General features: G+C 37.6%; 4 protein-coding genes across 7 annotated transcripts; 1 reads left to right on the plus strand and 3 right to left on the minus strand.

Annotated features, from left to right (window-relative positions):
- The first annotated feature begins 86 nt into the window (after positions 1 to 86).
- LOC137963870 (protein DEHYDRATION-INDUCED 19 homolog 5-like) lies at positions 87 to 4705 on the plus strand. Its single transcript, XM_068811088.1, has 5 exons — positions 87 to 381; positions 2256 to 2398; positions 2900 to 2977; positions 3068 to 3312; positions 4275 to 4705. The coding sequence occupies exons 1-5, from the start codon at positions 303 to 305 to the stop codon at positions 4378 to 4380; spliced, it is 651 nt and encodes a 216-aa protein (XP_068667189.1). The 5' UTR covers positions 87 to 302; the 3' UTR covers positions 4381 to 4705.
- A 534-nt stretch (positions 4706 to 5239) lies between these two features.
- Positions 5240 to 5712, minus strand: LOC137962458 (uncharacterized). The gene has a single exon (XM_068809331.1). The coding sequence runs from the start codon at positions 5696 to 5698 to the stop codon at positions 5324 to 5326; it is 375 nt and encodes a 124-aa protein (XP_068665432.1). The 5' UTR covers positions 5699 to 5712; the 3' UTR covers positions 5240 to 5323.
- A 723-nt stretch (positions 5713 to 6435) lies between these two features.
- Positions 6436 to 11576, minus strand: LOC137962457 (B3 domain-containing protein Os11g0197600-like). Of its 2 annotated transcripts, none has more exons than XM_068809330.1 (4): positions 11353 to 11576; positions 10021 to 10522; positions 9753 to 9910; positions 6436 to 6851 (listed from the first exon to the last, which is right to left on the minus strand). In XM_068809330.1, the coding sequence occupies exons 1-4, from the start codon at positions 11419 to 11421 to the stop codon at positions 6582 to 6584; spliced, it is 999 nt and encodes a 332-aa protein (XP_068665431.1). In that variant the 5' UTR covers positions 11422 to 11576; the 3' UTR covers positions 6436 to 6581. The 2 variants fall into 2 exon arrangements, with proteins under 2 accessions (XP_068665431.1, XP_068665430.1); XM_068809329.1 differs by having other exon boundaries at positions 10000 to 10522.
- A 340-nt stretch (positions 11577 to 11916) lies between these two features.
- LOC137963758 (uncharacterized) lies at positions 11917 to 19876 on the minus strand. 3 transcript variants are annotated; one of them, XM_068810952.1, is made up of 5 exons: positions 19715 to 19876; positions 17374 to 17663; positions 12826 to 12914; positions 12576 to 12673; positions 11917 to 12284 (listed from the first exon to the last, which is right to left on the minus strand). In XM_068810952.1, the coding sequence occupies exons 2-5, from the start codon at positions 17381 to 17383 to the stop codon at positions 12188 to 12190; spliced, it is 294 nt and encodes a 97-aa protein (XP_068667053.1). In that variant the 5' UTR covers positions 17384 to 17663; positions 19715 to 19876; the 3' UTR covers positions 11917 to 12187. The 3 variants fall into 3 exon arrangements, with proteins under 3 accessions (XP_068667053.1, XP_068667054.1, XP_068667055.1); XM_068810953.1 differs by lacking the exon at positions 19715 to 19876 and adding an exon at positions 19228 to 19616; XM_068810954.1 differs by lacking the exon at positions 19715 to 19876 and adding an exon at positions 18998 to 19137.

Here is a 19876-nt window from a genome sequence, read left to right on the forward strand (position 1 = left end):
CCGAAGCGTGCCACGTGTCACGAGGGTGATCTTGCCATTGTAAGAGCGCTGCGGCGTCTCTGAGTCTCTTTCTCGTGGAGCCGTTGTCAGCAGAAGAGACTTGAACGGTTGAGCCTTCGCTGCTCACTCTCTCTCTCTTTGTTTCTTTTTCTGTTCGTTTTTTATGACTGCCAGGAACTGATCCGCTTCTCTTCGCGGCAAAAGGGGTGTGACTAACTAACTCTTAGCGTCGGAATTCGGGCGATTTTTCTAGGCGGAGAGCCGGCGCCGGCGGTCGGGGAAGTCAGTGAAGGTGACGGAGAATGGACGTAGAATTCTGGGCTTCTAGGGTTAATTCGGCCAAACACGTGTCTGCTATGCAAGCTGCCAGGCTCAACTCAGGTTTGTTATGATTGTGAGCTAGTTGGTTTTTTTTTTAAAAAAAAAATTATGCAATTTGACTAGGAGATGTTTGTCGGTTTGTACATCATCTGGAAGTGACTTCGTTTTTTGTTCTCGAACTTCGTATTCGCTTATTGGAGTGAGTTTGCTATCTGGATTCCAGTAGTGTGACTGTCGTATCTAGCACTTTTTCAATATCGGTGTTTTGTTTGAGGATTATGCAAGTCGGAGAGGGGGATGTTTGATTACTTTTTTGTTTGGATTTCTGCGGTTGATTGATTACGTGTTTATAGTTAGACTGAGTTGAAAGTTGTGTGCCTTTTTTTTTGTCCTTTATATGTTTCTCTTAATTTTTTTGAATTTTTTCATATTGATGTTAACGATTTTGTTCAGAGACGAAGTTGGATTTTTGTGCTAAATGTTTGTCGGTTATGTTTGAATACGATAACGGAATTTCTCACCTAAAATGAGAAATGAGATCCGTGTCATCGACATGATGGTGATGGATGGGAAAGAATATCAAAGTTATTGTGGTACGAGGCCATTTATTGCTGGGAGCAAAACTGTTTCCTTCCTTTTATATTTTTAAGCCCCAATTCCTTACTTATAGATTGAGGATACGTTGTTTTTGAAGGACATGTCAGCTCCCAGTTAAAGCATGGGATAATGAATCAAGTCAGCAATGGGTTTGGGTTCCAGAAGTTTCTGTCGCTTTTGGCTTAGATAACTGGATCTAACTTAGTGAAGCATTACAGATGGACTGTCTGTTGTGGATGCTTAGAGCTTGAGATAAAACTGGTTCACATATTGGATCTTTACTAAGTGCCAAAAAGAAAGGATCTTTACTACGTGTGATTACCCTTGATCATAAAGACAAATTGGATTTCATATAGGATTATTTCTACCTTCTACTTGACTTCTTTAGATGTAAAGTGGCCTTTAGCTTTGTAACGATGTGTCGCAAGAATGTCTAATTCAAGGTATTTGAGTGTCATATTATAGCTTGTAAAATACTCTTGGCTAGTGTCTATTGTCATTATTTTGTCTAATCTGTATTGTTTTCTCATTTGTGAAAATATGCCTTATATTGTTGTCTTCGATAATTGGTTCATGTATGTTTGCACTATGAGGGAGAAAATTTACATGATAAGCGCATGCTAGTGTAGTAGGTTAATATTTCTGTGGAGTGGGAACTAGTAGGTTATGTAGATAACTTGCCTCATTTAACCCCTGGTGAGGTTTGGGATGGGGATGTAGGCCCACAAGTTGGAGACTGAGGTGATGTAGCAATGAGTGAGGAGCATATAGATGGAGGAGAGGAGCTTGTGGAGAAAAGAATTGAGCTGTCTCTCGTATGAAGCAATTTGAGGAGGGAATTTATTCTGCAAACAAATATAGAAGTAGAACAGTCAATGTGTGTGTGTGTGTGTGTGTCTGCAGTTATGAATTTGATATAGGAGTAAAACAAACTGTTACATCAAACAGACATGACCTGTGGGATTTCAGTGTAACTGTTTATGGATCTTTTGTAGGTTTTGATCAGAAAGAGGGATATTGAGTATATAGATCTTGTTTTGAGAACTGTAAATCAGCAAGGATTGTGCTTGAACGAGTTTTGAGCTTCTGAGAATTCTAAATGGGATGGGATCCCTAATGTATTTGGGAAATATTGTCATTCTGGAAGTTCTTTATTAATTATATTTAGAATTGTTGCCTTGTGGATTTAGCCTTTGTCTTGTAGCCATCTGAGGGGCATCTTTTGGAAATTTCTTCAGTTATTTCTGCTTTTTTGTTCTTTGCACTGAAATATTCATTGTTCTTTAACACCAACTTATGCAGCCACTGTGTACCTGATACTCTTTATTTTTGGACAGAAACTTATCTTTGCCTGGATGATTCTGAAGGAGACGATGATCTACGATCTTGCTTCCCATGCCCTTTCTGTTATGTGGATATTGAAGTTCCTCTCCTCTGTACCCACCTGCTTGAAGAACATTGCTTTGATGTGAAAAATGCGGTGGGAAACTGTTAAAGACGTACTTTTGTTAGACTTGCAATCTCACGTGTTGGATTTAAGAATCCATAATTTTCATGAAGCTAGTATAACATATGATGAATGATTTATGTATAATTTGTGGATTTTTAAAATACATTTTTGTTCTGTATTATATTTTACACGCACAAACACACTCATCTATTACATTAATATATGAATATTTGTGACAGACACACGCACGCACACACATTGACTGTTCTACTTCTATATCTGTTTATGGCCTAAATTGCCATTTGCAATCTGTAGTTCAGTTTATAAGTTCATCCATTTACAGCATACTTTCTCACAGTATTGCGGTGTAGTTCAGTTTATAAATTCATCAAATTACAGCATACTTTCCCACAGTATTGCTGCTGAGCAACTTGATATCACAAATAAAATCTTCATCTTGTTCCTTGAGTGTTTTGGTCTCCCCTCCCCGTGATGTAATTCATGATGTTAGAACCTTGTGTGGTGTTTTAGGTATGTCCTGTATGTGCAGCAAATTTAGGGAAGGATATGATTGGACATCTCACTATGCAGCACTCCCATCTATTAAAGGTACCTCCCTAGCTAAAAAGTTCTTTTTTTTTGGAAACTTTTAGAAAAGTATTTATGTGCTTGAACTTTTCAATTACTCTGTATATACAGAGGAGGAGAAAATCGCAACGAACAGGTCTATGGACCACCAATAGTTCAGGTGTCAGTAAGGAGTTACGAGAATTGAGCTCCTTTATTGGTATAACTTCCAGTAACAGAGGGACCTCAGCTGATACTGCACCTGATCCATTGCTTTCGCCATTTCTCTGTGGTTTGGTTCTTCCGGATGCCAAGAGTAATCAGGAAGCAAGCCTAGAGGATGATAAAGTTGCATCTATTGCATCAGACTCGAAGAGGTAGACAGCCTTTACCCTTTTGTGGCCAGCTCATATTATTAAAATATACTTTGCAAGAAAAGCAAGATGCTGAATGATTGTAGTTGAGCCGGGTACATAGGTTTCAACTGAATTTTAACTTTCTTTTCCCTTGTTTTCATAGCTCGTAATATTGTCATGGACTTCAGGAAGAGAAATAAAGTACTTAAGAGCTAAGTGGAGCATTATTAGTAGCTCCCTTCATGCAGTATTGTGTTATATTTAGAAAAAATCAAATATGTGAAATTGATTCTCTCCTCACTTTTGAATCAATCAATTACTGTTCTGTATTCACTTAACATGTTATTTTTAGTTATTATCTTCTTGCAAAGGACACTAACAAGATCCCAGACGGTAAGACTTAGTCAAGTAAATCCAACTCCTGTTCATGTTTTTTCTTTTTCAATATATATTATTCTTGAAGTGTCGATAACATTATCCACATTTTCGTATCACTGATATTACTCGTTGTCTTCATCTTCTGTTACACTTTTCATTGATTTTCCTAGTGCATCAATCTACTGACTATATCATTATGTTTGAACAAAAATCATACCAAGGCATCATTTGGTCGTCAATGATGAATGCAGCAATAAATCAAAAAGGCTTTTGACTGAGGAAGAACAAAGTACACGAGCTATTTATCTACTGGCAGTTGAATTCACTGTCTAAGATTGGTCACTCACACAAACCAACTGTCCTTTCAAACCGAACCATTTTCTTGTTGTATCTAGAAAAGAGTGCATAATAACATGTAAATCCTTGTTGAACAGTGCCATTTAAGCATCTCTTCCACTGAAGTTTTACTTTCTTGGATATGGTAAAATGAAACAAAAGGTTTCAATAGTCCAAGTAGTTTGTTTTGGCCGACTGTCTGATGGACAAACACCCTTCTTAGGCAGTAACAGGTTTCTCAATTCATCTGTATGATTTTGTGAGTGCAGCTCAGGACGATCTGCACCTGATGCGTTTCAAGAGCAGGCTGATGAAGAAGCACGGCAGAGAGCTGCATTTGTTCAGCAGTTACTTCTAGCAACCATTTTCTTCTAACAATCTGAACACCAGTCAGGTACATCTGTTGGTAAAGCCTCAAGCCTCTGGCAGGTGATCACTTCCCCTGCTATGTAATTCGTAATGTCTACTAGTCTGTTGTGTTAAGCTTTGTGCTGTATTTATGAAGGATACTGTAGCAATCTGTTTATTTGTTTCTAAGAACCAGTTATGCAAGAGTAAGCAAGGACTCTTTCCACTCTTGCTGTTTTGCTGTTCATTTGTGATTTCTCCATTCCCACCAGTGATATATCCCAAATACAGAAGAGATTAACAAGGGCTATGGAACAGATGAAACGGGGAAAGAGCCAATCACCCTGTTATATGATTAATGGTATTTGAGATTGAATAATTTGTACAATGAATTAATTGGTATTTGAGATTAAATAATTTTTAGTTAAAGATAAGTTATTTATATGGCGTAATCCGATACGAAAATGAGTTTTGTACCGTTCGATCATCATCTTCAATGGTTTTGTTTTAATTTTGCTCAAACACTCCTTCCTTTCTTCCTAGAAAACATGATTTAACTTCTTTACATGGCGCCTTTGACAAATAATTTAAAATCTCAGTGATCGAGTAGGCTCAATGCGTTGTTACCATTAAATTACTCTCTAATGGAAAGTCTGATTTTCTTTACGAGCAGTGTTTTTCAGAGATCAGAGTTCAGACGGTGACTTTTGGAAGATCCACTGTATGCATGGCAGCGTGTTGCATCAATGCGAACCATGTTAACAAGAAGTCGGATCAAATTCTTTTCTACAATCTACCGAGTGTCATGTTATTCGTTTTGTTTCTCGTGAATCATGGTAACTTGTTCATCAATGGCTTCCCCACAAATTCACGGACTCACAGGACGAAAAGAAAACACGGTAGAAGCAGACCCATTTCCTGCAACTCAAGATTGAACATCATCATCATCCTTCATCGGAAAAGGCACATTCTACTCATCAAATCTCTTGGATGAGATTCGATTAATCAAGTTCCGCAAACTGTTCTTGCTCTCCCTCCGCCTTTTCCTCGGCTCCTGCGCGCCTCCTTCGATGGGCTGATCCAACGCCACGCCCGCCTCCAGTCTCCTGCACAGAGTCACTATCTCGTACGAGTCGCAGAGTGACTGGCTGAAATCCCAACTCGTCTCAGCCCCTCCGGACACCATCCTCGTCGCTTCCAGCTTGAAGCGGGTGGGTCTGCACCTGTGCTGCCTGCGGTGGGCGTCGAACTCCCTCGTCATTCTGGGGCTGATGGAGTGGCCGTGCCATGCCTGGGCCACGGCTTTGAGAATCTCCACCTCCTTTTCGTCTTCATTTTTCTTCATCGGTAATGCTGGTTTTTCCTCACCGGAAGCGGTAGGACTATTATTATTATTATTATTATTGGCCTCACGTTTGGTTTACTATTCTGTGGAATAGATAAGATTTGGGGACGAAATGTTACCTTAGCGTGAGAAGTGGATGAGAGGCTATTCAAGACAATCGATATTTGCATACTTTTATGCTTTGGAGTTCTTTTCTGGGCGACCCAGAAACTCTATGGAGCTTTCCGAAATTAAGGTCAAGAGTACTCTTTTCAGTTTTTAGTCAAGTGGTGGTGATGATGGATAACGAGGTGTTTGGTTATCTTGCTATATCTAGCTGCTGTTGAATAGTTTTCTGAAGCAGGTGACAGATTTGCAAGGAAAACCTCTTTTCAGTTTTTATGTCTCAGAGTTGCTTGGAGCAAAGGAAAAAAAAAAAAAAAAAAATCTGTAAATGCTTGACAGGGGTTTGAAGTGTTAAGGCCTGTCTCCACTAAACTGACATCATTTTTGAAGTGTGAGCATCATCAATTGGAACAAACCCCATGAATTGCCAAGCCAGAGTATGACCCACCTAATGGTCAGAAGTTCCTACACTGCAGCAACTTGACAGGAAACTCATGCACAATTGCAAACCATTTTTGTTTCAAGAGAGCTCTACTGTGCCACATGAACCATAAGTGATCACTGAATTTGTAGAATACAATATGAGTAAGTTTGACAGAGAAGAAAGATGCAGAAGGGGAATGAAGTTGGAATGCTTATTCTCAAGAAAATCATATAGATGTAATTGTTTGTTTTTGTACAATGAGGAAGCAAAGAAAGTATTACACAACAACATATAAACAGATTGAGTAGAAACAAAGCTTTTATTATGATATCCTCAATCCATCTTGTCCTCCTTTCAGGCACACAACCTTGGTGTGATTTCATCCACCACCCGGAAAATATGAACATGAATTTCATTGCTTTTGATGACCTCAAATACACAGACATCATGTTCTTCAAGATTATTACCAACAGCAAACGCTTTCCAACCAGCACTGAAAGCTCCAGCACCACGGTCCTTTATATACAGAAATTTGGTCTCCCACGGTTTCCCACTTGGATCGTAGAGGATTATGGTCTTTGTAGCTCTCATCATTGCTGACAAGGGAAAAGACTTGGGAAGTTGCTGCAGACGGAAAAGACCAGGATCACACCATGACCACAAAAAGTTTAATTATTCATTTCTGAAATTTGTATTTGGAGAACAACTTCAACAAACAGTATCTAGAAATTGAAGGAGAAACCAGGTAATATTGAGATTTAATGTCTTGGTATGCTCCAGCTGATTGGTTCAAAAGGAAAAAAAAAAAAAGAGTGATCTCCAAGGAAGACAAGAAGAAGAAAGAAAGAAAGGAAAGTTGTCCTAGAGAGAAAAACAGAGAGAAAGTTCAATTGATACCTGGTATACATTGTATGTAAACGGTAAAATATAGACTTCTTAATGTATATAACTCCTTGAAATAAATGAAACAGAAATGAATAAATTAAAGAAAATGCTCTCTAATAATTTTCATCCTGAAGCATATATCTAAAAATGCTGCACCTGGTGCAAACAGATACGAGCGAAGCTCGTCCACAGATACTTTGTTATCCACCATTTTTTCGGGAATAAACTCACAATCAACTTTTCCATGCTTGGGATCTCGTAAGAGACCAATTTGGTGCCTATAAGATCTTCTTTTTCTATTTTTTTCTATCATAAGATAGAAAGTAGAACTCAAATCAGAGGACCTTAAAACCTTTCACCTTAGACCTTAGCCAAATTCATTCACATAAATCTTATAAATTATGAGAGTCAAATCCAACTGGTAAAGAAGCTAAGAGAACCTAGAAACAATGAAAATAAAAATCTTGTGACACTGACCATGAAATTGGGGAAAGAATCTCATAAAAGCCTATGCTATGAGTTTCAATAAAACCATTCTAAAAAAAAAAAAGGAGAAGCCCTGCAGTTCCTCCCTTCCACTTTCGCTTTCGAGGGAGGAAACGAGATCCCTTCATCAATGCAGCCTGCAGAGTGTGATGGGCCAAGCTCCTCCCTCACCCTCGTTTGTTTCTCATTCCCCCTCCTGTCTCTGACAAGAAACACAGAGCAGGGGGGTGGGATGTACAGCCCTCCTCTCCCACTCCCCTTCTTTCAGCAAGGACAAGCCCTGCAGTCCCTCCCTTCCACTTTCCCTTGCAACAAATTAAACGAGATCTCTTCATCACTGCAGCCTGCACAGTGTGGCCCAGCGCTACCTCACCCTCCTATGTTTCTCATTACCCCTCCTGTCTCTAACAAGAAACAGAGAGCAGATGGATGGTGTGTGATGCCCTCCCCCTCCACCTTTTCAGCAAGCAAGAGAAATCCTGCAGTCCTTTGCCATTGCATGATAGCAGAGTGAGGTTGGGAACCTACACGACGATGGAGGATGCCTCCTTATGCTTGCCAAAAAGAAAGGGGCCACAGGCCCCTCCACCCACCCAAACTTTTTTGCATTAGCTGGGGAAGGAAGATCCTCATCTCCCTCCAGCTAGATCACTCACCAATTCTCACACCCAACAAGTAAATAGACCAACAAAAAATAGCAGCAACAAGAATATAGTTGGCCCAGAAATTGGTTAAGAAGTCTCACAAAAAAGTAATGCTATAGGTTTCAGGGAAAGATTTTACAATGATTCTAGCCTTCGGCATCTCAATTAATCTATTACATAAGCATTTAACACTTTTTTCTCCGTTACTACTACCGAACCAGATGCAAAAGTGCCTGACAGTAGTACCTTTTTTTTGTGAAGAGGATGAGATTTTATTCCAAGGAACAAAGAGAACAAATCGTCGTCAGGGGGTCCCATTACAATGAGGGATTATAAGCCAAACTATTTGCTGATCTTGGTACAGTAGTACTTTAAAATGATGACAGATGACAGAGATGAAACAACCGACTAGAAACTTGATTTCCAATGCTTTTCGAAAAAAGGAAAAGTAATAAATTACTAACAGCTGCATTTGTTCATTCCAAGCAGGATCTTTACAATATATATATGTACCTGCTTGAGGACTGCACAAATACTTAAAAGACAATCTAAATTAAAAAATTGTTGTCACTGACACACTTCAGAATGTGACAGGGATGTTACATTTCCCACAAATGAGTTGGGCACAGTGTTATTCTGTTTACTCTTAACTTCATAAAAGTGAGGAATTGAACTCAAGAGGATTACTTCAACATTTCTCTTTCTCCCCATCTGAGTGTCTTCCTCTTCTCATCTTTCCTAGTTTCCCTCTTGCACCTCTCTATCGTCTTTTTTTTTTTTTTTTTTAAAGAAAAAGGCTCTCTCCTTCATTATTCTTGGTTTATTATTCTAAAATCAAAATTAGTATCTATTGAAGCACATAACCCAGAAAAAATAAACAAAAAGAAAATGAAAAGGTACTCCTTGAATTAATAATCGATATGCAAGTGATAAGGAAACTGCAAGCTAGAGTGACTGAAAAGTTCTAATACTAGTCTACTTTGAATTTTACAACTTAAGTTGCAGCATTTACAAGTATAGAGATCAACTGGTCCTAAAAATTAGTTTGACAGATACCCTCTTTCTTTTATTCCAGAACTCTCATCTTCTTCTCTTCTTCTCAGTTTCTCTTTTTTTCTTCGGACAAAACATGCATAACAGATCTTAGGCTCCCTAAAAAATGTTAAGTATACTAGTATTTTAGATAACTGAATTCAACCAAAAAACTTAGCTCTTCCCAGCATCATATTAATGCCCTCCCATCCACAAATCAATTTTATCAGTCTTGTGTACCAACCAAGTTCTTATGTTGCCCTCCTTCAATCAATCTAACAATGCCTCTGGATTCCTTTCAAAACTCGATAAGTCTCATTCCCATGAAGCACATACTGATCGTGCTGATCAAATAGCAAAAAAGTATGACTTCCAAGCATTCAGCCAACAAAACAACAAATCTGCAACGATAATGTCTAGCCCGAGGATATCGTCACAAACCATGAGTTAGCCTGACAGAGTGAAGATGATTACTTACCAAGTAAAATCCAAAATAACAATAAGCCTTCCGCATAACTATAACACCTCTTGGATTTTCTGATGTGAAAAACATTGCGTCTGCATAAGCTCTATCAATTTCTTCCTTTGTGACAGGTCTTCTTTGAGAAACACAGGAACCCTTATAGTGCCTAAAAACTACATAGAAAGAAAGCAAAAATAATGTCATTACTAATTTTCCGGAAAGAAAAGAAAAGACGTACAAGAAGGGTGATTGTAAGACCTACTCAAGATAAGAGAGATTTCACCTTGTTTTTTCTTAAGCTTCACCATTGCCTTATTCTCTTTAAAACAGCTTGATTTGAGTTCGTGCAACATTTTTTCAGTATGTAGATTTGTAGAACGTACAGTTTTCTCATAGAAGTGTCGCTGACCTGCTGATTGGCATTTCTTTTTTATACACTTTTCCAACTTACATTTGCTAGTTAGAGCTGGAGTTTCCATTTTCTTTTCGTTCTTGTAACTAGCGGAATCATGGGAAGTTTTAGCACGTACAGCATCCTCTTTTTCACAAGCACTTTCATCAAATATTGTCACAGTAAACTGCAGATTGCCTTCATATCTGAAAACCAAACAATAACCTGCACATACATAGTGATCTCTTGCAAATTCTGCCCAACCATTTTGCAAGAATGCACCCCTATTGTTCTCAATCAAATCGACATGCCAAATGTTTCCGCTAGGGCCTATTAGAGAAGCACTTCCAGAACGTCTCCCTTCCATGTGTTTAAGGAAGGCCAAAGGGATCATCTGCAATGTAGACATCAAATAATCCATCTTCAGAGACAGTTCCTTATTATGCAACAAAATAACAAAAGGGGATCATTCACAACACAGACACCATAAAAATTCCACTTTCAACACGAGTCCTTCATATGCAACAAAGTTGTGAACCAAACTGACTTACTCTCAGCAACATAAATGAGCATGAAATCAGTTTGACTTACTGAAAGCTGCAAGCCAGCTTAGGAATTTTGTGAATCAGTACCAGAGTAGTCCTAGTCTGTCAATCAATATTTTTACCTTGGAATCGGTCTTATAAAAGCACAATATACTTTAATGTGAACCATAACCCTTCTCCAAAATTGTGCCTCAATTTATCATTACACTTTACCTTGGAATCGGTCTTACAAGAGCCCTATGGTTGTTTAAACCATTTAAATCTATTATGTGTGCACAGTCGCAGATCTATTTTAAATTATTGCAACAACTCCCCTGGCCTACAGCAGTCTTATGAAAATAGAAGTTCAGCTTCAGAGAAGAAGAAGAAATCTTCCATAATCTCTCGCTGCTTGTCCAGAGAGCTCAAACCCTACTCTCTTTTCCGCTCCTTCAAACATTTCTCACATTCTTATCTTCTACCATTTTCAAGACTCCCCTTTGAATAAACCATGACCACAAATCCCCTTTTACAGGAGCTATTACATTGTTCATATAAGTCTCCTGATATTAACATATATAAACTATAGTTCTGGTAAAAGACATTTTCAGGCAATCTAACACGTGACTAATGCCCTTCAAGAACAGCAAAGATAATGAAAGAACAGAAACCAAAAAGAGGGGACAAGGGAGAAGATTACAAGCCGTTCGTCGTTGACGCCGGGTAAGAAGAACTTGAAGAACTGAGGTTTCCGGTTTTTCTTCACCATCTGTTATTGTGTTTCTAAAACTGTCCTTCTGACTTGAGCTGTCTGTGAAGCTTACCAATATTTTCCGATACAAAATGCTGAAATTCCAGACACCCACGATCTGGTAATGAATACACCCTGCATTCATTGACGGGCTTTTAAATCACCCAGAACGAAACTGCTCTACAAAAGTGCGTTCTCTTGGATTCACTTTCTTGTGTTTGACCATTTTGTACTTTTTCAAATTGATTTTTCTCGTCATTTCCAATTTGAGACAAAAATATTTCAAACACCACGACTTTTGGATAAAACAGTTTCAACTTTTTTCTTGGAATTACCCAATAACTCAAACGAGTAGTAGTGGAGTCTTATAATCTTCTATGTAGTGGATGACTTAGTTTTAAATAATCTTCAGTTCAGAGATAAGTTAATTATGGTCACTGAATACTTTAACATGACTTTAGTTTTTCATAACTTCATTAAAATTGTATATATTATCGATCACTAGCCCAATCATGAAGAACAAAAAAATCAAAGGTCTTTCTTTTTGTTGCTTGATTTTGATTTTGATTTTTCTCTATTCCATAGGTAGGGGACAATATAAGGACTTCCTTCACACTAAGGTTTCTGAGCATGAACAATTATATTACAGATTTTGCTAGTGAGGGTTAATGGGGAATTATATTACAAATAGCAAAACTTGTACATGAACCCAGAAACCTAGTAGAGTGAAGACTGAGTTTCTCAAATAATAGTTTCGACTGATTCACTGCCCAGGGAATGAGGTTTATTTTTCGATCTTGATATTCCTTCCTTTGGAGCCTTCCTTATCATGTTCATCATGAAACCCTAGCTCCGACAAGTCTTGTTTAGCCATCAAATTCCTGCAAAATAAGAAGAGACATTGTTAGCAAGAGAAATTAACAGTTACCGGAGTTTTACTACCATAGACTAGCCAACTCGTGAGGAAAACGAAAAGGTTGAGCCATGAGAAGTCATGAAACTTATTTTAGAACAAATTTAGTAGTATTCATATGCTTTTAATGAATTTCTAAAGCTATGAAATCAACCAGAAATAAGGATTATTTTGCAAGTGAGAATTGAATCCGATAACCCAATTAAAAAAATTTCAAACTCGATAGACCAAATCCCAAAAAAACAGACGGTTTGCTGACCTTTCCATTCGGCACTGCAAATACTTTCTGGAGAAGTGCCTACATTTTTCTGACAGATGATTAGCAGATTTCAGACAAGCAATATATTCTTTCTTCTCCTGAGACAAGAAATTAAGACAAAAGTAGATGAGATGTTTATTACTTTACAAAGCAGTAGCCTCACCAACCAACAAAGATGACGTGCCTGAAGAATAATGGATAATGGATCAACTTAAGGCACATAACAAAGACAAGATGTGAGTAGAATTACCAAGTCACACTCATGCAAGTGATCCAATGGAAATATGCCTTTTTCCGGAGGTACTGGTCCAACGCCCCTATTGCCACCAAATGCCCCTCCTGGCAAAAGCAATAACCAAGTTCTTTCTCAGAGTATGAACTCCAAAAAGCAACAAACAATAAAAAGATTCAAATCAAACTTACACATTATTAGTCCAAACAAAAAAAGTTAGGCATTTATAACAAAGATATTTACATGTGTAGGCATTTATAACAAAGATATTTACATGTGTAGAGCAACTCTCTTCTTGCTTATCCTTCACTCATCTCCAAATGGTGAGAAATGAGCAGAGCTCGAAATCTGGCAAGAGATGAGGTTTCTGAACCATATCTTTTAACAGGAAAAAAGGAGTATGGACCTAAGTCCACAAATTTAGGCGAACCTCATTTTTATTTTTGCCATCAAAATTGATTTGAATGACTTAAAAATTGATTCTTCATGTTCTAAACTTATTTATTATCCAATGCATTCATTTGCCAAAGGCCAAGCAGGAAAAGGCTACATAAAGGGGGAGATTATGATAAAGATAAATTGCTGATCGATCCCATCTTTAGCAAGTTTATCAGCCAAACCATCTGTGCATCCATTCACATGAAACAATTAACAAACAACACAAGAAGCTGATAAAGACCCAAAATTACCCCCAACAAAGAAGAAGAGAAGAAGAGGAAAAGAAGGAAGAAGAAGCAAGAGAAAAAGGTGACACATGTCGATCCATGCGCTTGCATGTGGGGTGTAAGAGTTCAAGGGCAAAAGTGGAAATAAGGTTAAAAGTTAAGGATAGAAATGGGAGTCCTACCTTCCTTCTTTTGATGGATCCTTAGAATTTCTACTTTCCTTTGTTAAAGAATCTTAAGAAGATAAGATTGTAATTGATTTAGAAGTTTCCTACATTCTCTCCTTTGATTTTATAATCTCCCTTTGATTAATATAATTAGGGAGCCTAATTGATTGAAGAGTGTAATTAGGGAGCCCCATTGATTGAGAAGTTTCCCTAAACATATAATGAAAAAAGTATAAATAGGAGTCTGGGTAGAAGGAAAAATCAATCAAGACTATTCGTGAAGTCTCTCTTGCCTTGCACTCCTCTCCCTCTCTCCCCTTCTCTCCCACTTAGTCTCTCTCTTTCTCTATCTATCTCTATCTCTCCCTTGCCTAGAAGTGGCTTAATTCTTTCTTTGGAAGCTGAGAAGATAAGACCTTGAAATGGTTCTTATCAAAATAGTATCAAAGCAAGACTATTCCTTGAGGCCTTTATTATCAGCATGGTCAACACAAGAAGTATGGAGCTCCAATTACAAGAGGTGGTTGCTACCCAAGAGCTCAACCAAGAAAACTTGAGTGATGAATCACCAGTTTGAAATATCAAGTTCAGCAATTGACCACCATGTTTCAAGCTTTTTTAGAAGAGAGGAATAAAAGACCTTCTTCCCCACCTTGACCAGCTATGGATAATGAAATATGACACCATGGAAGCTTTTAGGACTTTGCACACCAACTAATCAGCTTTTGAGTCGCCTTCAACTTCCAACCTATTATATAAATGTTGGTGGTAAAGTCTTATCCTATGAAAAACTGCACTGATTTCTGCTGAAGTGATGTCAAAATGTCCCAACAAACCAGAGAAAGATAGAGCTAATCTTCTAACACTCCTTCAAATCCTACAAGACTGGGATTGCAGTTTGAACAACCATCAAGCTTTAGTTTGATATTACCTTTAGTTCGATATTACCTAACCTCGGGAGGGACCATTGGGAAGGATTCAATTGAGCTTGCCAATGCATTCATCTTGATGTTATTTTGAATTTTTTCTTGTTTTTATCAAATTTCAATGATAAAAAATGAGATAATGACATTATTTTAAATATAATGAAGGAAATGATTTTTTCGTAAATCCTTTCACATTTCTAAAGAAGAAAACTTTAGGTGCAGCCAACCTTGGCTGGACTTGAGTCCAGCTTCATTTCCCTATTTTTAGTAAGAACATACTAACAATTTTAAAAGAGGATTAAGGAGCCCAAAGGAACAAGCATGTACAAGCAAAAAATAAACAAAAAATGAAAACTCCAAAGTTGGGTTCAAGTGTCAATGAACGCCAAAAGTTGGTCAACTTGTGAAAATAGGTCATGCTTATGTCCTCTTCGGAACAACCAAAAATGTTAAACCTCAATTTGGGAAAAGAAACCCATTAAACAATAGACCCATGAGGACTATGTCAAGTAAAGAAGAACAAAACCCCAAAGCAGCAATCAACCACGGGTGAACACATCACCCAGTGGTGAACCATCCTCTACTTGTTTACTTGAATATACGCTTTCAATTCAAAGAGAAAAAAGGAAAATTATGAACTCATCTAGATTCGGAGTTCAAAGTAAAGGTTAAGAAGACAGGTTTACAATCACTACATAAAGGAATGACCCAAATGAATAATTTTGAATGTTTAATATATTTGACTAGACTGCCAAATATGACAGGTAAACTTGAAAACTAGATGCAGAAATATCAACGGTCTTTGACATTTCACAACAAGATGCAATTTCAATTTATTGCAACAATCTTTTACAAGTGATGGGGAATGATAAACTGCCAGCTATGCATGTGCAATTTTTCTGTTCCTCCAATGAAGCTACCAAATGGATATGACAAATAACCTATGCAAGCTAAATTTTTCCCAAACAGCACTGATGAGCTCACTAATATTTTCCTAATAGAAGGTTCGTATCAAAACCTTCCTTAACTTTTTAGAGCTCCACTTGAAATAAAGTAGCTCACACCATTCCAAATAACAGAAGATATTGACTTTAGAGTAGGTCAGCTAGTAGATCAGACGTTTTCCTTCAGCAGGCCATTGTCATGCTAAAGAACTGCCAGTTAAAATGGTATTAATGGCTCCAAGAAGCAGCAAATTTCCTGACTAATTGTGGTCCTAATTCCAGAGAGAAGTGTACAATGCCAGCCCAGAAATGAACTCCCACTTCACCTTTAAAAAAAAAAAAAAAAAATTAATAGTCATTGATTTCCATGGTGAAACTTGGTAGCTTGACAAATAGATGGGCATGGCCACAATATGGCAGTGATCAACCGTTATCACTGTTGCATGAAATCAGAGAGAATGATGAGGCAGACAAAATTAAATAGCATGTTGGCCAACCAAATTCAAGACCACATATGAACACCTAAAATTCAGTAATGGGCAGAGTAAGGAAGTATAGAAAAAAAAAACTAGAGTAAGTAGGTAAGCAAACACTCAAATCTTTTTCTATTGGCCTAATGGAACAGGCTACAAAAAACCTTACAAGTGTATATGCATCCTTGTAAATTGTAGTAAATTATACTTACTAGCATAAAATTCTATCTTATAAAAAAAACAACTTCGGAACCATGGTTGTCTAAGTCCATATTTAGCAACATATCATCAAGTACACAAAATCCAATGTGTATCAAACTTAGCGTTGGTAATGACGGATAATACATGTTGTTGGTTTGAGCCGATTTCATCCCAAAACGATTAGCCGATTAGGAGACCTATTGCTCAACCTCATAACATAATCATTTTCCTTAACACTTCTTAATGTGCGACTTTTTCCCACTCAACACTTCCCCTCATGTCTAGGCTTACACGTAATAGTCAGCAGCATGACTACAACTCAAAAACAAGCTGGTTCTCACCTCATGAAGCCCACACAATACATGTAACCTAGGGAGCCCACACTGGGCCTCGGCTCACGCACATAACCTGCTCTAATACAACTGTTGGGTCAAGTCCCGTTCATCCCAAAGACTTCTCAATATGGGACTTTTTCCCACTCAGCACGTCTCATACTAGAATGCCCAAAATCCAATGTTTATCACCAGGTATGCCATAACTATCAGCAATAAGGTAAATAATGCTTTGAAACAAGAGTCTGAAGTAATCATGCTCTTATTTAATACACAATAAAGAATGTGGAAAACAGCAATGAAGGTGAACTTCACCATGCTTTCTGGAAGCTTTGTGCAGTAGGAATAAGTCATATTTCAGATAAAGGCACTCAAGTCTGATTTTTTTACTGTCAAAAGATAATCCAATTTTGGAAGAGAATCAAACTTAAAAATAAAAAAACAAAAATAATATATAAAAACACAAGTTGAAGACCATAAAACCTCTTTTGGGAGTTCGAAAGAACTAAATACATTTTTTGCATTTTGAAGGAGAAATTGATGACAAGAGCCTCTGCAGTGCTAATTTATAGAAAATGTAACAAAGAAAGAGCAAGATTTATGTGCAGGGTTTATGATCTGGATTTCATGAACCATTCCAATATGGAGAGAAACTAAGTTCCAAAATTTAAGGAGCCAAATATTGTGGTTGTATCTACACACATGAGCCCAACCGACAACGATGTGCACAATGCCAGTGCACTAAGCATATACATTTTCTAAATACTAGTCAAAACATATTCATCAAACCATGAACCCTTACCAAAATCTAAGCAAAAGCAAGGCTGTAACTAAGAAATAACAAGATATATGACATACCAGCATTCATTGTGCCTTATCAAATTGTGAGGCCCAGAATTTTTCTTGATCACTTCTCTAGTAATGCAGATCACAGATGACAGCTTGAACAAAGCAGAAAGTTCTCTCTAACAGAATCTTAGATGGGCTCCCGGGTGCTGAGAAGGTTCAGAAATGATCACCCTCATGAATCATGAGCACTTTCACATGACATGGTGACAAAATTTAAGGATGGAGCGTGTCAAAAAATCCTCAGACCACCAATTACAACACCAGAGCTTCACCTTGCCGCAAAATTATTAGTATTTCTTCTGTAATTTTACAAATACAACTATCAGTGTGCCAATAAAGCAATACAAAAGAGCAAAATACAGAACTCTAAACCAAACCAGAGAATCACATAGAATTTAAGACCACCAGACATGCTAAACAATGTTGAATATAATCTGTACAGGTTCATGCTTGGAAAATCAGATTCATCTCTTAGAATCACCACATCATCCAATTGGTTTATTACAGGGTTTAAAGCCAGTTGCAATAGTGTATATTTTTAAAATCAGACATCGTAGTAAGCTTCAACAGATCATCAAAAGTGAAGTTCCACTTTGCATTAACACCAAGTACCATCTAAATCTGCCAGATCAGTTGACACTTTCACCACCAACAAATAAACCAGTAAACCCCTAATCCAACAAAAAGTAAATCAAAATTTCAAATAAAATAATTTACACACAAAATCAAACAAACAAAAACCATAATTCAGTGATCCAAATGACATTCTTTGGAAACTAGGGTCAGCTAAAGGCAAGGGAACATGGAAAATTGGGACACTAAAGCTATAAAAATCCACGTTCCTAACTGGAAAGCAGAGGAATTTCTTATAGGACACTATGATCAACAGTCACTTAATGCTAAGTTCAGCTTTAAAAAAAAAAAACAAAGCATTACACGCCATAAATTACAACCAAATTTTCAACATACAAACATGTCCAGTACAAACATTTCAAAATTAAAAAATAAACAAACATAGCATCCAATGGCTGGTTCAAAACAAAACCAAAAATACCACCTGAAAAAAAAAGTATGTTAGTCAGCTCACAAATTCAATGGTAGAAACTCCCAGAGCATCTTCAAATTCATAACCAACTGACTACAACGCCAACAAATACTAACAATAACAAAAGGAGCTAGAGAAACCTCCTCCAAAAAATTACAAGGTAAATTATTCAAAAGGGATGTTGTACCCCTTTATACACATTTTAAGGCTCTCCATAGCATCTTATACAACATTTTAGGGCCATCCAAATGTTTAAGGTGATATAATAAACTTAAAAAAAAAAGGAAGCGATTTACAGTCAAAATGGACTATGAAAGATGAAAGATGAAAGATGACTAGCAAAAATTTAGAACTGCTTTCTGCCCAGGAATGCAGTTTTGATCACTAATTGTCTTCTACTCTTTTGCCTTCAATGTAGAGGAAGGCAACGATCTTCACACAGAATGACAAAGCATAAACTGTGAACATGAAGACTAGCAGAAGCCGACATAACCTTTGACTGGATAGTGATTACAAGAAAGAAAGAATTAGCAAAAGATATCCGAAGAGTCTCGAAAAAAAAAGTGTAATAGGGAATAATTGCATTACAACAAGGGAGTTCTAGGACGCAGAAGCTCTTCAATGTAGTGTTATCAGACAAGTGAGGAAGATAACAACGGGCAATAGAGGATTCCAAAATCTTGCAGCAAACCCCTCAACTGTGTTCTTACAGCTTCCACGTGAAATTCTCAGTCCATCACAAGCTCTTTACCTAAAGGACCCATTTACATTATTAAAACTAAAAAATGACTTCAAATGATTAACCGTCTACTCAGTACCCTAATCAGTAAAGCTCTAATTAGGAGGACAGACACCATCACCATCTCCCTGTCATCTTCAAGGGTTCTGAGCGTCAAACCAGATCCTAAAGTCGTGCTCGTGAAATGAGAATGAATGGGAGCAGAGAAGGGAATGAAGGAGAACGGAGAAAGAAAATGAATGAGAAGGGAAGGATACGAGAGGGAAATCACTAAACTTGAGTCTGAGGTCGCTGGTCGGAGATGGCAAAAGGAGGAGTAAGAGAAGATGTCAAAAGTATGGGACGCACGTAGTAAGACATCCACTGATATCTCTTGTTATGTCTGGGGTGGCGTGACAGCAGAACAACATTAACGGCAAACACAGCCGACAATCTTTCCAGGACAGAAAAAACTTCTGCTATTGCAAATCAGAGTCCTAGATACCAAAACCCTTCATTTGTTAATGCGGAATTCATAAGGTAAGTTTTCTTTTCATCATCCAAAATTCTGGGTTTGCAAGACTCACCTCCATTGCCCCGTTGGATTAGTGAGTTGAGCACAAATGACAAAGCAAAAAAAGGGTAGAAAGCAGCAGTAATCTACGTCTCTTTAGAAAATGAGAAAAGAAGTGGCACTGTTGGGAGAGTGGTTATCAGAGTTGGGGAGAACGGAGGAGATAAGACGGCGG

This window comes from Aristolochia californica, unplaced genomic scaffold, assembly GCF_029961685.1.
Source record: "Aristolochia californica isolate CCGP_79_NKW_82.1479 unplaced genomic scaffold, dmAriCali1.0.hap1 SCAF_4, whole genome shotgun sequence".
Classification (NCBI taxonomy): domain Eukaryota; kingdom Viridiplantae; phylum Streptophyta; class Magnoliopsida; order Piperales; family Aristolochiaceae; genus Aristolochia; species Aristolochia californica.